The sequence below is a fragment of the Artemia franciscana genome, chromosome 18 (genome assembly GCF_032884065.1).
Source record: "Artemia franciscana chromosome 18, ASM3288406v1, whole genome shotgun sequence".
Taxonomy (NCBI): domain Eukaryota; kingdom Metazoa; phylum Arthropoda; class Branchiopoda; order Anostraca; family Artemiidae; genus Artemia; species Artemia franciscana.
Window position 1 is genome coordinate 25512334 of NC_088880.1, and position 15046 is coordinate 25527379.

The 15046-nt window shown below is 35.0% G+C and overlaps 1 protein-coding gene across 1 annotated transcript in view; it reads left to right on the forward strand.

Moving 5' to 3' along the window:
* Window positions 1–15046, forward strand: part of LOC136038804 (acetyl-CoA carboxylase-like) — a gene marked incomplete in the record, with an annotated part of 240102 nt that overhangs the window by 9146 nt on the left and 215910 nt on the right. The window contains 1 exon segment of the mRNA XM_065722186.1: window positions 13273–13391. Coding sequence (XP_065578258.1) covers window positions 13279–13391 — 113 coding nt within the window.

Consider the following 15046-nt stretch of genomic DNA (forward strand, 5'->3'; position numbering starts at 1 on the left):
GACACAACATGACTTTATAACCTGACATCGTAGTTTGTTTCACTAGAGAACCTAAATTCACTTATTGAGTGTGTTCTGAATATTGAAAATTGAGTGTGTTCTGCCAATTTAATTTGTTAAACCCTTCTTTTTGTTGAGACACTGAAAATTGAGTGTGTTCTGCCAATTTAATTTGTTTAACCCTTCTTTTTGTTGAGTCAGTCTTGTTTAAACTCTCAAGTTATTTTTGAATTTTTTGAGCATTTTAATGTAAGATTTGGATTTGGTTTATTCATATTTTGGATTTTTCATAGGCTGTGGTAAAAAGGTCTCAGAGGTGTTAATAAATTATTGGATATTAAATTTACACTTTTTTTTCACTTTTGGGATAAAGAGTTACCCTATTTTAGCGATTTTCAGTAGGTTTGATTTTACAAAAAAAAAACTTGATAGTTCAGCCGTAAATCTCTTTTAAGTTTTCAACTGTCTATATATCCTATTCTTCTTCAAAATGTAATTAAAATACGTGTACCCAGTCCCCTTGACAATAAACAAAAAGTTAAAAGTCAAAACTAATAAAATCACGAATTGAATGTAAAAATATTGGTACTTTGCTAAAAATACTCAACAAGGTTGTGGAACGCTCAATTTCACCGGGAAAAGATCCTAGGTGTAGTTTTCAAATTCTTAGGTTTTATGTTTGTCTTTTTTTCACCTTTAAATGTACAGGACAGAAATATTAAGCAAAAATCCTTGTAATATGACCTTAGTTTAGTTTCTCAAAGTTTTGTTTTAACAGTTGTCCATATCCTATTATATTTTGAAACGTGATTCGAAATATATATACCAGATATGTTTCCCGGTGGTAAATAAATAATTATTATAATGCAAAAGAAAACGGGACTTAAAACATTTACGTCCAGAAATAAATGCGCACTGCGTGTATCTTTTCCGCTTTAACATTATCATATTAAAAAGGACAATGAGGGCAATTTTGACATGGATCTGGTCACTGATGGAAAATTTTTGTCCCATAGTATCTTCATAATTTTATATATATATATATATATATATATATATATATATATATATATATATATATATATATATATATATATATATATATATATATATATATATATATATATATATATATATATATATATATATATATATATATATATATATATATATATATATATATATATATATATATATATATATATATATATATATATATATATATATATATATATATATATATATATATATATATATATATATATAAACATCGAGTTGTGTTGCTCGTACGCTCATGTGGGTCATAAGAAGCTAAGACATTGGGACTCTCTTTACTTCTCAATGAATTCGAAGTGTTAGGACTCTCAACATAGAGAAGACCAAGTTGCGAATTGTATACTTACATTCTAATATGAAAGTCCATACAGCCAAGTCTCTGAGATTTTAAAGCTACATTTTCAATCTCTGAAGGTAGAAAATTCTTTTCAGCCAGGCTGGTAGAAACTGGCGACATAGCAAAATTCTTTCGTAGTGCATAGACAGTGGGAAGAAGCTACAGACTGTCAAAAGCGTTCACTGTATTTTTCGTATTTCAGTGTTTCGATCGGGTTCCATAGCACTTGTGTAATCCAACTGTAATATGAAAGCTGTAATACTAAACTGTCAAAGCTCTAATTCTACGGTCAAACGGCCCAACTCGATTTTGGCTAAATCTCTTTCAAACAGCTGAACAAGGCTTGTGAAGCTTTTCTAATCTTCTAGAAAAAGGAGTTTATCAGAAAGCGCAAGAGTGTTAAATAAGAAATAATAATAACTATAGATTTGGCTCACAGCCTGGTCGTAATTAATTAGGGATCTTAAATGTATCGACAGAGCGATAGGTAAAAACTAAGGAGAGGCTAGTTTAGAATAAAGGAAAACACAATTTTTTACCTATTCGTAAGTAAAACGCTGTCTCCTCAACGCGCCTGTAGCTAAACTAATGCGTCGTTACAGAAACGCCTTCTTTGTAGGACCACAAAGTAAAGGATTATTGAGTTGTCCTATCTGTGGATTAAACTAAAAAAACAAAACACGTTTTTTCAACTGAATATTCCATATATGAGGTGGACTGTCCCTCAGCCTTTGATCTTTAAGCTAAAATCTGAAATTTTTTAAAAACCCATCTCATTGAAATTCAACCCTTGTGTTTCAGCCAGAAAGTAAAACTTTCTGATATTTCTGACAAAAAGTAAAACTTTAGCATAAAGAGTTAAGGTTCAGGAAGAGACAGTCCCATCCTCAAATACAGAATACTTTCTGCTCCTTTTAAGTTTTAATGTTGCTCTTTACTTTTAGTTGAAACATTTTTTGATTTATTTTCTGACCGCTTTCAAATCGTGCCGGGAAACCTCCTCCCCAGTTTGTGAAATTCCCCCCATAAACGTTGCTCTCAACCGAATATTCTCCTCGTTGAAAATCGCCCTCCCCCAATTTCCATTCATTTTCGAATAAAAAATGCTATATATAAACCGTGGAAAAATTGAATAACGTACAGCCCTTTCTTCAGGGGCTTTGGGGGTCATGTCATCTCCCAGAGGCATGGTTATTTGACCTTTCAACTATTCGAAATCAAATGGCCATCTCAAAGTTTTTATCATTCGTCTTTGAGAAAAAAGAGGTATGGGAAGGAGGCTAGTTGCCCTCCAATCTTTTTTGTCACTTGAAAAGAGCTCTAGAGCTTTAGAATTCCGTTCTAATGATCCTTCTCCTGATCGTCTATGACAATTGATTCAATCTTCTGACAAAAATTATAAATTCCACATTATTTGGATAGGAGCTTGGAACCTCTAAAGTAGTGTTCTGTGATGTGTTGGATCTAATGGTGTGATTTTCATTAAGATAGCTTGACTTTTTGGGAGTGTTCACCCCTTTTTTGAAAATCACGCAAATTTTCTCAGAGTTTTAGCTTTTTACCGGTAACATTAAACTTAATAAATTTTCATATAATTGTTATCAGCATAAAAAGCCAAATTTTAATGTATCAGCTGTTGTCGAGATTCCGTTTTTTAGAATTCCGGTTGCTGTTGCGCCGAGTCACTCCTTACTTACAGTTCCTTACTCCGAACTTTTGGATTAAATTTAAATATACAAAGTTCCATAAAATGAAAGCAAAGAATGACAATAAAATGAACATATTTTGTATATGAGGGGCACTATTCTTACTACAAAAGTCGCTGTTTGTGCTAAAGTTTTATTTTGGTTGAACTTCTTATTCAGTTCTATGACCGTTTTCTTTGAATAGTCATTCTCAGAACGTCGGACCAAAAAATCCCACTTTAGAGTAAAGAACAGGGCGTTTGAGGATGGGGCAGCCCCCCTCATATACGGAATAGTTTTTGTTTTGAAATATTTGTTTAAATAATTGTCAGAAACATTTTTCTGCAAAATGAAGGAATTATGACCAGTAGCACCCTTATTAAGGCCTAGTCTAAATGAAGTGAGATGAAAGATTAATTCCTCCCCTCCCCCAGAACACACTCCTTTCTATATTCGTTTTAATGCTCATAGAAAGTTAAACCACTTATAAGCTAAAGTTAAACCACTTTAAAGTTAAGTTAACCACTTTCAAAGTTAAACCATTTAATAAGACTTATAAGCTCGCAGTAATTACCTACGCTGTTTAAAGAAGCAAATAAAAATACCGATTTCTCTCTGGTGTTTAGAATTCAACATGTATACAAAAAGCTAGATCGTTATTTGTGTTTTGCCTGAATCTAAACAGATTGTTTTAGTTCTGTATTTTTTTTTCAGTCGGTATTTTATTCTTCTAAAAGGTAAGAAAATATAAAATAAATTTTATCGTATTTTAGACTAGTAAAACTAATAAAACTTGTAAATCGTAATACAAGTTTTGATAAAATAAATCATTAAAGTTTATTTTATTTCCAGTAAAATGACTAGACTTTTGGTGGGTTTTAGAAAGCTTTCTCGAACACGTAAAAACTGTTTGATACAAACTTATTGAATTGTCAATAATACTTCCTTAATGTCGCTTTTAATGCTCCATTTAATCTAAGTAATGTTTTATATATCTGAAAACAGTAAAACTGATTTTCGGAATATTTCTTTTTTCATACATGCTTCCAATGATTGTTTAAAAACCGGAGCAATAAAATATTTAACGACCTCTATTATCTCACAAGAAAATCCAGGGTTTTAATCTATTACCTATCTACTGTATATGTATTGGCATGTATTAGCTAAACCCTAATTAAGATAATTGCTATGCCCCAAGGGAAAGAGCAAACAAACATTATTCTCCGTTATAGACCTAAACGTCTGTCGAAAGTAAAAGTAGAAACTATGCATGATTTAACTCGGTTATCTCTGAAATGAGAATAATACCCAGCCACATCAAAGTCATGCGCAGCGTTGCCACTGTAGTAAAATTGTACCATTTTGGTATAATTTAAACGTCCCGATACAATACGGTATAGTAGATTTTTTTTTGGTACAAGTGGGTTTTTCGTTAACTTTTGGATTTACTTGTTCCCTTCGGACTCGTATACATGTTTATAGAAGATATGGTACTTGTGTGTGATTCAGAACAGACTCAGTAAGTGAAGTTAGGTTCTTTCGTGAAACCAACTATGTATTTAAACATACGCATACGTAGTTATTCTAATCGATAATGGTTTTCTTAGAAATGCCTGGCTCTCATTTACACCAGGCCACAGAAGTCAATTCGTAAACCCGGCAATAAATGAAACGGTCTGCAGTAACAAATGGTGTTCTACTATCAGCAAACCACGTATTTACACGCAAATAGACTTTTTTACAAACTTAGCCTATTGTTATACTTCCAAAAATGTTCCTTCTCGTAAGAGTATAAAGTCATGTTGTGTCCATTGACGCACTGTTTTGTTGTGGGCAACAACCCCTTATCCTGGAAAAATATAATTGCCTCTTTTTCAGTCTTAATGCATAATTTCAGTCTTTTTATGGCACTTGGTATTAACCAAGTGACATATAGCAATCGCCAATTCTGTCGATCTGTCTGTCGGTCCTGGTTTTGCTACTTTAGGCACTACCAGGTAAGCTAGGACGATGAAATTTGGCAGGCGTATCAGGAGCAGGACCAGCTTAAATTAGAAATAGTCGTTTTCCCAATTTGACCATCTGGGGGGAGTGGGGGGCCGGTCAATTCGGAAAAAATAGAAAAATTGAAGTATTTTTAACTTACGAACTGTTGATCAGATCTTAATGAAATTCGATGTTTGGAAGGATATCGTGTCTCAGAGCTGTTATTTTAAATCCTGACCGGATCTGGTGACATTGGGGGGGGGGTATGGGAGGGGGAAACCTAAAATCTTGGAAAACACTTAGAGTGGAGGGATCGGGATGAAACTTGGTTGGAAAAATAAGCACAAGTCCTAGATACATGATTGACATCACCGGAACGGATCCGCTCTCTTTGGGGTAGTTGGGGGGGGGGGGTAATTCTGAAAAATTAGAAAAAATGAGGCATTTTTAACTTACGAATGGGTGATCGGATCTCAATGAAATTTGATATTTAGAAGGATATCGTGTCTCAGAGCTCTTATTTTAAACCCGACCGGATCTGGTGACATTGGGGGGGAGGGTTGAGAGGGGGAAACCTAAAACTTGGAAAACACTTAGAGTGGAGGGATCGGGATGAAACTTGGTGGGAAAAATAAGCACAAGTCCTAGATACATGATTGACATAACCGGAACGGATCCGCTCTCTTTGTGGTAGTTGGGGGAGGGGTTAATTCTGAAAAATGAGGTATTTTTAACTTACGAACGGGTGATCGGATCTCAATGAAATTTGATATTTAGAAGGATATCGTGTCTCAAAGCTCTTATTTTAAATCCTGACCGGATCTGGTGACATTGAGGGAATTTTGGGGTGGGGAACCTAAAATCATGACCGGACTGGATCTGCTCTCTTTGGTGGAATTGGGGGGGGGGTAATTTTGAAAATTGAGGTATTTGTAACTTAAGAAAGGGTGACCAGATCTTAATGAAATTTGATATTTTGAAGGATCTTGTGCTTTAAAGTTCTAATTTTAAATTCCTACCAGATCCTGTGACATTGGGGGGAGTTGGAGGGGGAAACCCGAATTCTTGGAAAACGTGAAAATTGGGGTATTTTTATCTTACGAATAGATGATCGGATCTTAATGAAATTTGATTTTTAGAAGGAATTCATGTCTCAGAGCTCTTATTTCAAATCCCAACCAGATCTTTTGACACTGGGGGGAGTTGGAGGGGGAAATTTTGGAAAAATACTTGGAGTGGAGGAATCGGGATGAAGCTTGGTGGATAGAATAAACAAATGTCCTTGATACGTGATTGACAGAATCGTACTAGATTCGCTCTCTTTGGGGGAGTTGGGGGGAGGGGTTCAGTGATTTGGCGAGTTTGGTGCTTCTGGACGTGCTAGGACGATTAAAATTGGTAGGCGTGTCAAGGAGCTGCACAATTTGACTTGATAAACTTGTTTTCCCAGATTCGACCATCTGGGGCTAAAGGGAGAGAAAAAATTAGGTATTTATAACTTACGAGTGGGTGATCGGATCTTAATGAATTTTGATATTTAGAAGGACATCGTGACTCAGAGCTCTTATTTTTAATCCTGACCGGCATTAAGCCTCTTATTTTCCTTTTTAAATCAATCTATTGATTCATAGAATTTTGTTAGAGCTCATACCATATGATCTCTTGGCTCTTAGCTCTTCTCGCCTCGTCACAAGTGCCATATGAGCTCTTAGCTCTTGTTCTTATACTAATTGTTGAGGAAAACGCTATCTATTTAATGCATAAGTAATATAAATAATATACTTCGTGTGTCGGCAGAGACTTGTTTTCAAGCCATCCACATCCACGGAGTTCGAGACGGGTTGTGCAGATTATTGTTTTGAGTGCCGTTTTTAACACGGTCGAATGTCTTCTCAGAACCCGTGTTCAACCATGCTATTTCGGTGCGTTATGAAATCGTGAAATCCGCGTTTCTGCGATATCCGAGGGAGCAGTTAGGGTATCAAGTTGAAACTGTCAGGGTGTGCTGAGGAGGAGGCTGAAAATTAATTAAAAGACATCATATGCTTCTACGCTGTCAAAAATGTGTATGTTTTACATATATGCATTTCCATAGCTCAAGAACAGCTATGGATATGAATTTTATATATTTTATGGATATTAAGTTCATATATTAAGTTCAATATTTCCTGAAAAAATCAGGAAATATTCAGGATGGAGTTGAGCTAAAATACTAAAACATTCTGTGCTTCCCGTTTTTCTAAAGGATGTATCTTGGTAACGGCTGAGGGTATTAAGTTAAAACATCTGGGTAATGCAGAAGTGGTTTTGAATTAAATCAAAAGATACAATATCGATTCAGATTGTCAAACGGGTATATCCATGATATTTGAGGAACGGCTAAGTATATTAATTTGGAATTTTCAGGGATTGTTGAAGCGGATGTTGAACTATATTAAAATACACTATGTGCATCCAGGTTGTCAAAAGAGTCCATCTGTAATATCTCCGGAACGGCTTAGTTTATTGAAACTATCAGAGAATGTTGAGGGGTTGTTGAACCAAATAAAAAACACTATGTGCTTCCAGGTTGTCAAAAGGGTGTATGCAATGTCAGAGGCACAGCTAAGGGTATTAAGTTGAAACATTGTTGAAATGCTCAGGGCGACATCGAACCACATCAAAAGACACTATGTTGCGTCATGGCTGTCAAAAGGGCGTACCTACAATACCTATGAAATGGCTAAGGGTATTGGGGTGAAACTTTCATGGGTTGTTGAGGGGTCTGGAACTAAATCAAAATACACTATTTGCGTCCGGGCTGTTAAAAGATCACATTTATAATATTTCAGGAACCTATAACCGTATTAAGTTGAACATTCCAAGGGATATTGAAGGAGATGTTGAGCTAGATCAAAACACACTATCTGCACCCAGGCTTTCAAACGGACATATCTGTAATATCTCTGGAACAGCTAAATGCATTTTGTTGAAACTGTCAGTAGTAATAGAATAATGCTTCCTATGAGACCCATAGGGAGTGTACAAATGTAGCTACTAGTCCATCAAGACGTTATTACAAGCACCTGGATCTTACGGAATGCTTTAGCCCACCGGTAACGGTATAGTACATCTGATTGTTACGTAACAGGGAATGTATACTTTTGATTGTTGCATATTAGTGTTTTTTCTTTGGTTGTTACGTAATAAAGGTTTGTTTACTTTTGATTGTCATCTTAATAGACGTTTTTCTTCAAGATGCTCAGGTATGTTACATAATAGGATGTTGTTTACTCAAGCCAGTGAATTAAGGTGTTTGTTACGTAATAGGAGTTTATTTTCTTCATCATTTCTTTGGTCGCTATGTGATAGGGAATGTTTTATTCACGAAATTTCAAGACATTTTTAAGATAATTTTCTTCAAGACGTTTTTTCAAGACATCTCAAGACGTTTTTAACCAATTTTTCTTCAAAAGGATTCAAGAAGTTTTTTAAGACATTTTATTTCAAGATGCTTTTTTAGACGCTTCTCTTCGAGATATTTGTTAAGAAGTTTCAAGATATTTCATGACGTCTGTAAGACATTTTGCTTCAAGTCTTTAAAACGTTTTTTTAAGACATTTTTCTGCGAGATGTTTTTCAAGACGCTTCAAAACATTTCAAGACGTTTTTAAGACATTTTGCTCAATTCATTCTTCTTCAAGATTTCGTTGATTGACAAGTGACAAGTTTCACGAAGAAAAAATAAATATATAACAAGTTTCATGGAGAAATAATACAGATATATTACGTTTCAAAAAGAAAAAATGAGTATATATATTATGTTTTACGAGCAAAAATTCAGCATGCAACAAGTTTTACGAGCAAAAACAAAACAACATGCAATATGTTTCACGACAAAAAAAATCAAGATGCTTGACAACATGTTTCATGAGCAAAATATCAGTATACAACCAGTTTCACAAAGAAAAAGAAAATTAACATGCAACAAAATTAACACGCAACAAGTTTCACGAAGGAAAAACTAACATACAATAGTTTTCATAAAGATGAAAACCAACATACAACAAGTTTCACGAAGAAAATAAAATCACATACAACAAGTTTCAAAGTCAAAAAGTCAACATGCAACAAGGTTTAAGAACCAAAAATAAACATACTTTATTTTTCAGGAACAGTAAATCAGCATGCAACAAGTTTTAAGAGAAAAAAGCAACATGCAACATGTCTCATGAAAAAAACTATCAAGATAAATTAAGTTTCACGAAAAAAAATGAACTTACAATAAGTTTCACAAAGATAAACTAAAAGTACAAGTTTCGTAATGAGAAAATTGACATGCAACAGGTGTCACGAAGAAATAATCAACATACAGCATGTTTCATGGACAAAAAAAAACAACATGCAACTAGGCTAGTTTCACGAAGAGAAAAAAAATTATCGGACGAGTTTCATGAAGAAAAAAAACAATTTGACGACCTGTCTCCAGTTTCATGAAGAACAAGTTTGACGACCAATAGGCATCATTTTTAAGAAGAAAAAAAAATCAAGATACATTGTCTCACTAAGAAAAAAAAAAATCAAATACGACAAGTTTCACAAGCAAAAAATAAACATGCAACCAATTTCACGAAGTGAAAAATCAACTTACAAATAGTTTCACGAAGAAAAAAATCAACATGATAGTTAGGTTAAGTGTATGAATAAAAATAGAACTTAGCAATATATATATATATATATATATATATATATATATATATATATATATATATATATATATATATATATATATATATATATATATATATATATATATATATATATATATATATATATATAAACTGTGTCTGAAATTGCTTTTGTGAGATAATACACGCCAGAGGGTGCCATATGCCAGTCATTTTGTGTCACGCCGTCGTCAACTGTTATGGGTCATCAGAAGAAACGCTATTGGAGATTTTTCTTCAAGTTTAAATGATCGATTCTAATGTTAACGGTTATTTTGTAGGAGATTGTCTGAAAATGCTTTAGGTGTGATAATGCGTGCCAGAAGGTGCCATATTTCAGCCATTGTGTGCCATGCTGGCGTCAATTGCTAGAAGTCATCAGAAAAAAAGCAACTGGGAATTTTACTTTAAGTATAAATGATTGTTTTTAGTGTAAACGGTTATTTTTGCAGGAAAATATGTCTCTTTTGTCTTGAACTTGCGTCTAATAAAGAAATACAAACGATGCAATTGTATTAAAACCTCTCAGAAATAACTCTTAATATGTCTTAAATTTACCTCTAATAACAACTTTCCCCCTGGAATGGGTTGCTAAGGTTCTCACCTTTCTTTAATTCATGGTTCTTTTTTCTTATATTTTATCCTATATCAGGGTTTTTCACGGTTTGTTTTTCCATTTGTTGAGTTTTAATTGCTTTTTTGTCATTTCATTATTTTATAACTTTTTTTTTATTGATAAAATGTTATATTTATAGAACAGCCTTCATTTTTTAAATTTCTTTTTCCAGGGTGACTTTAATGTATTTCACTAATGCAATTTGAGCATCTTGTAGCTCATGCACATAGGCATGCTCGTTCAAGATTGCTTCTATTATAAGCGTAAACTTCTGTGTAGTGAAGAAGAAAAGAAAGACTTTTTATCGTATATGAAGGTTTACGGTATTCTAGCCCTAATGATACTCACAATTTTATTTCATGTCTGGTAGCACATTCACGTTTCAATATAGTAAAAGACTCTATTACTAAAAATGAGCTAAAAACAACCCTCAATATTATCTGACAATGCCCTCTAAAGCATTACTTACCAAGCAGGTGCACATTGAATATAATCAAATTCTAGTAATTGATTTGCTCCCCTGCATGTCAAATATTGCAGTAATAGGAAAACCCGCGATCCATTAAATCATTCTAGTTAGCGGGACAGGAGATTTTCCTTGCGTGGAATAGGTTATAACGTACAAAAAATTGTCCGAATAATAATATTAGAAAGGCTTTCATAGTTCTGGTGTCTAGCGCTCCATTCCATTTAGGGGAAATCTCTTTCGAATCCTAACGCGGATAAAGGTCTTCAGATTGTAAAGGTTCCCTGAAAAAAAACGCATTGAAAGAAAATGAAAACTCTCAAACTATTATGTAACACCCACGTGTATTGTCATTACGAACACCTCAGGTATGTGCTGCCGTTACGTAACATTCCATGTTAGTGCCGTCACTACTTTACATCTTACGTGTGCGCCGCTATTATGCAACACCGATGTTTGTGCCTGTCATTATGTAACATCCCATGTGTGCCCTCGTCATTACGCAAAACCCACGTGTGTGACACCATTATGTTACACCCACGTTTGCGCCCTGCTCATCCACAAGCGAGTATTCCCTACGGAACCCATCAAGTTTAGCATGTCATGCGAGATTGCGTCACCCTTAACAGAGGTAAGCATTCCCGTATCGCATAACAATTAAAAAAATCTTGAAGAAGAATGCCTTGAAAACGTCTTGAAATGTCTTGAAAAAACGTCTCGTAGAAATAATGTCTTAGTAACGTCTTGATTTGTTTTGCAGAAATCATTCCTCATTACCTAGAAACCAAAGAAATCATGAAGGAAACAGACCCCTATTACGTAACATACACCTGCATCTTGAAGAAAACAAACTCCGTTACGTAACAATCAAGTAAACAAACCCTTACTACATAGCAACCAAAGAAAAACACTCTATTATGCAACAAGCAAAGGTAATCCCCATTACGTAACAATCAGGTGTACTGTACCGCTACAGATGCGCTGTAGCATTGCGTAAGACCCAAGTGAGTTTAATAAGGTCTTGAGGGACTAGTAACTCCATTTGTACACCCCCTGTGGGTCTCACGGGAAGCATTATGCTGTCACTACCAGTGCCAGAGGATGCTGGAACTACTTGATTAGTAGTAAGTTTGAGTAGCTGTCTTTTGACCAAAAAGACAGTGGTTCGATCCCGCTTTTTAGGACTATGTTGAAATAAGGGATAATATGGTTAAGTCAAGTTTTAGGAATCGTTAGAACTCGTGTTTGGCAGTCCATCCGGGGCCAAAAAGTAAATAGGACGTCTAAAATTGGGTGGGAAGTGGGTATAAAAATGACTTAAGGGAAATAGACGCGCAACTATGGTGGCCTCAGGTGGTGTGGTGCTTCTATGCATTATTAGTGCTAGTAGTAGTTGTCATGTTTGATTTTCACCGGGTTTGTTGGTATATGATAATTCTTGAGCTTGGTGATTCCAAAAATAATGCTAATGTTGTAACGCAGAACTCCAAATAAAGCACGGCATGTGTTTGTTTCACAAACTGTGGTCTCGCCAAAGTTTGCATTTAAGGGCTTTGATGTTACTAATTGCAAAAGTTCAGTTACCATTGCAATATTAGCGTCATGGAACAAAACCATGCATTTACGTTTGCATAAGTTTTATCTTCTTTTTATCATAATTTCAATTCAAGGGTTCCTGAGCTTATTGATTGAAAAGCCAATTTTGTGTTACGGAAAAAATCCCACCTTCCTAAGAAAATTCCTCCGAGGAAAATTTCTACCAGCGGAAAACTCTCCCTTGTGCAAATCCCCCTCTCCTTGCATCTTAATAAAGACCATGTTTTTAAATTTAATCTATTGGAAAAATTCCGCCCGAAAAATTCTCTCCTGCTTAAAACTCCCCCGTGGGAAATTCCCCTGTGGACCATTCTCACCCCGATAAGTCCTCCCCTGCTGAAAACCCCAGTAGAAATCTCCTCCGTGGAAAATCCCTCCAGAAAATCTCCCTGTGCAAAATTACCCCCTGACAGTTCCCTTATCTTTATTCTATCATAATTGCAATTCAAGGACTCATGAGCTTGTTGATTACAAGGCTAATATTGGATTAGGGATCTCTCCCCGGAAAATTCCCCCCCCCCCCTGTCCAAGCAACTGAACCAAGAAATTCCAAAATAAAAATTAAGAAGTAACTATTTCAGAAATGGAGTTTCGTTTTCACTTAGCTTTGTATTGAAGTGTCTTTTAAGTGACTAATCCGAAAGGTGGGGCTTACACTCCATGATTTTCGTCATAAAGCGAAGAATATTTTTCATTTCTAGTTTACTGGTTCCCTGTAGACAGCAAAATAGCTCCCTATAGCTAAAAAGATCAAATATTGTCATTTGAAAAGATATTTTATATTTTAAAGTAACTTCATAGTTGTACGTATTTTAATTTTTTAGCTAAGGATGGAAGAGCCACCCAATACCAGTGCGAGTCCTACGCCACAGTCAACAGTAGTAACTGCTCCAACGGCTAATCAAAAGAGCAATGCAATGAATGCCAGTTCATCAGCCTCAAGGTAACTATTAGTATTTTAACCAGCAATTCCTTCCGGTGAATTAATGGAGCCCCATAGGGCTCATTAGGAACTTTTCAGGGGGCCCGTAGTAAGGATATTTGAAATCAGTTATTTGGCCTTATTCAGCCATATTTGGTCAAATCATCTATTTGGCACATTTTCATGCTTGATGAAAAAACGTGCTCTCGCCACCTTGCTAGCAAAGGGATTCATGAGCAAAAGGGTGAAGTTTTTTTTTTTTACTAAGCTACTAAGACATTTGGTTGTCTTACAAAGACTCAGTTTTCAGTTTTTGTTTTCAAACATATCTCCTAAAGAGTCGATTTATGACTTTTCAGGCGCTTTGAGCCCTTTGAAAAAAAATTGGAATTATATAAAAATGGGAAAGTACACAAAAACAGAATGGAAGGAAAGTACTTAAAATAATAAATTGACAAGTGAATAGGGGACGTAAATGCTTGCTGAGGGAAAAAGCTACGGACAGAGTAGTGATATATGCCTACATACTTTAAATCGTTCCCGTAAAGAAAAGGGAGGGGGGTTGTCCTTTTTTCAGTCTGAAGTTTTTATGATAATCCCCTCAATATGCGCTTTTCCTATAATTCTTGCGTTTTTTTGCTTTTTTAAAATTTGTCTTCATCCAGAAATGAATTGTTTCGTACGGACTGCCTTGAAACAGAAGACAGATTAAACAAATTCCCAAATAAGTGTTTTTTTTCCGTTGTAAAAAAAATAGAGAATTTGATTAAAGAGTTAACTAAAGAAAACAAACATTGAAGAATCTTAAATGTCTAATGGTTTTTGGAGCAGAATTTAGTGTTTTTTTTTCTCTGATCAGCGGTTTGTAGCTTATTAACGGTAAGATATGAAAATCTGAAACTTTTTCAAGTGTGAGGATTGTGAAACGGGGAATAAAACTTTTTAAGAATGCAGAATTTGAGTTACGTGAAACTGGCCCAGCTTCGGAAACAAACTTCTAAAGGATCATGTAATATGTGACTCATGTAAAACATAGTTTTATACCTTAGTAGCCTCAGATCGGAAACGATGGATATTTTCTATATTCTTTGGAAATGAGTCTTGTGAGATCGATCTGGACGTTCTAATCTAACCGGTAAAATATAAGTTTGGTGAAGATTTTTATTCTGGTAAAATTCCCTGAAATGTTGCATACATGTATACATGGCGCTCAGAAGGAGACAAAAACAAATCTATCTACGATCAATCTCATTAGTGGGAAAAGGGAGGGAGATTTTCTTGAATCTTATCTTTCACGCGTATCTTCCACGAAGTTTTCAGATATCAACCAAACTTGGTACGAGGTAAAGGCACGTGTCCTATTTTTATCATCAGGACACATGCAAAAACATATTATCAGTTCACCCACCCCCTAGCTATGTATTACATGAACCAAATCCAACCTAATCTGTATAGGAAAGAAAAAGAGGTGGGGAGACGATGACCTACCAAGGATTTTTGTTGGGATTTTGTGGAGGGGGGGGGTACACAAAATCTTTCAAAACCGCATCAAAAATTTATTTTTTTATGTGAATTTTGTAACCTTTTGTGATTAGGACAAAAATTTTGGGGGTGTGGAGCTGTTAAACACGTTACCCCCACCTCTGGATACGGCCTTTAGGAAGAGGAGTCCGACA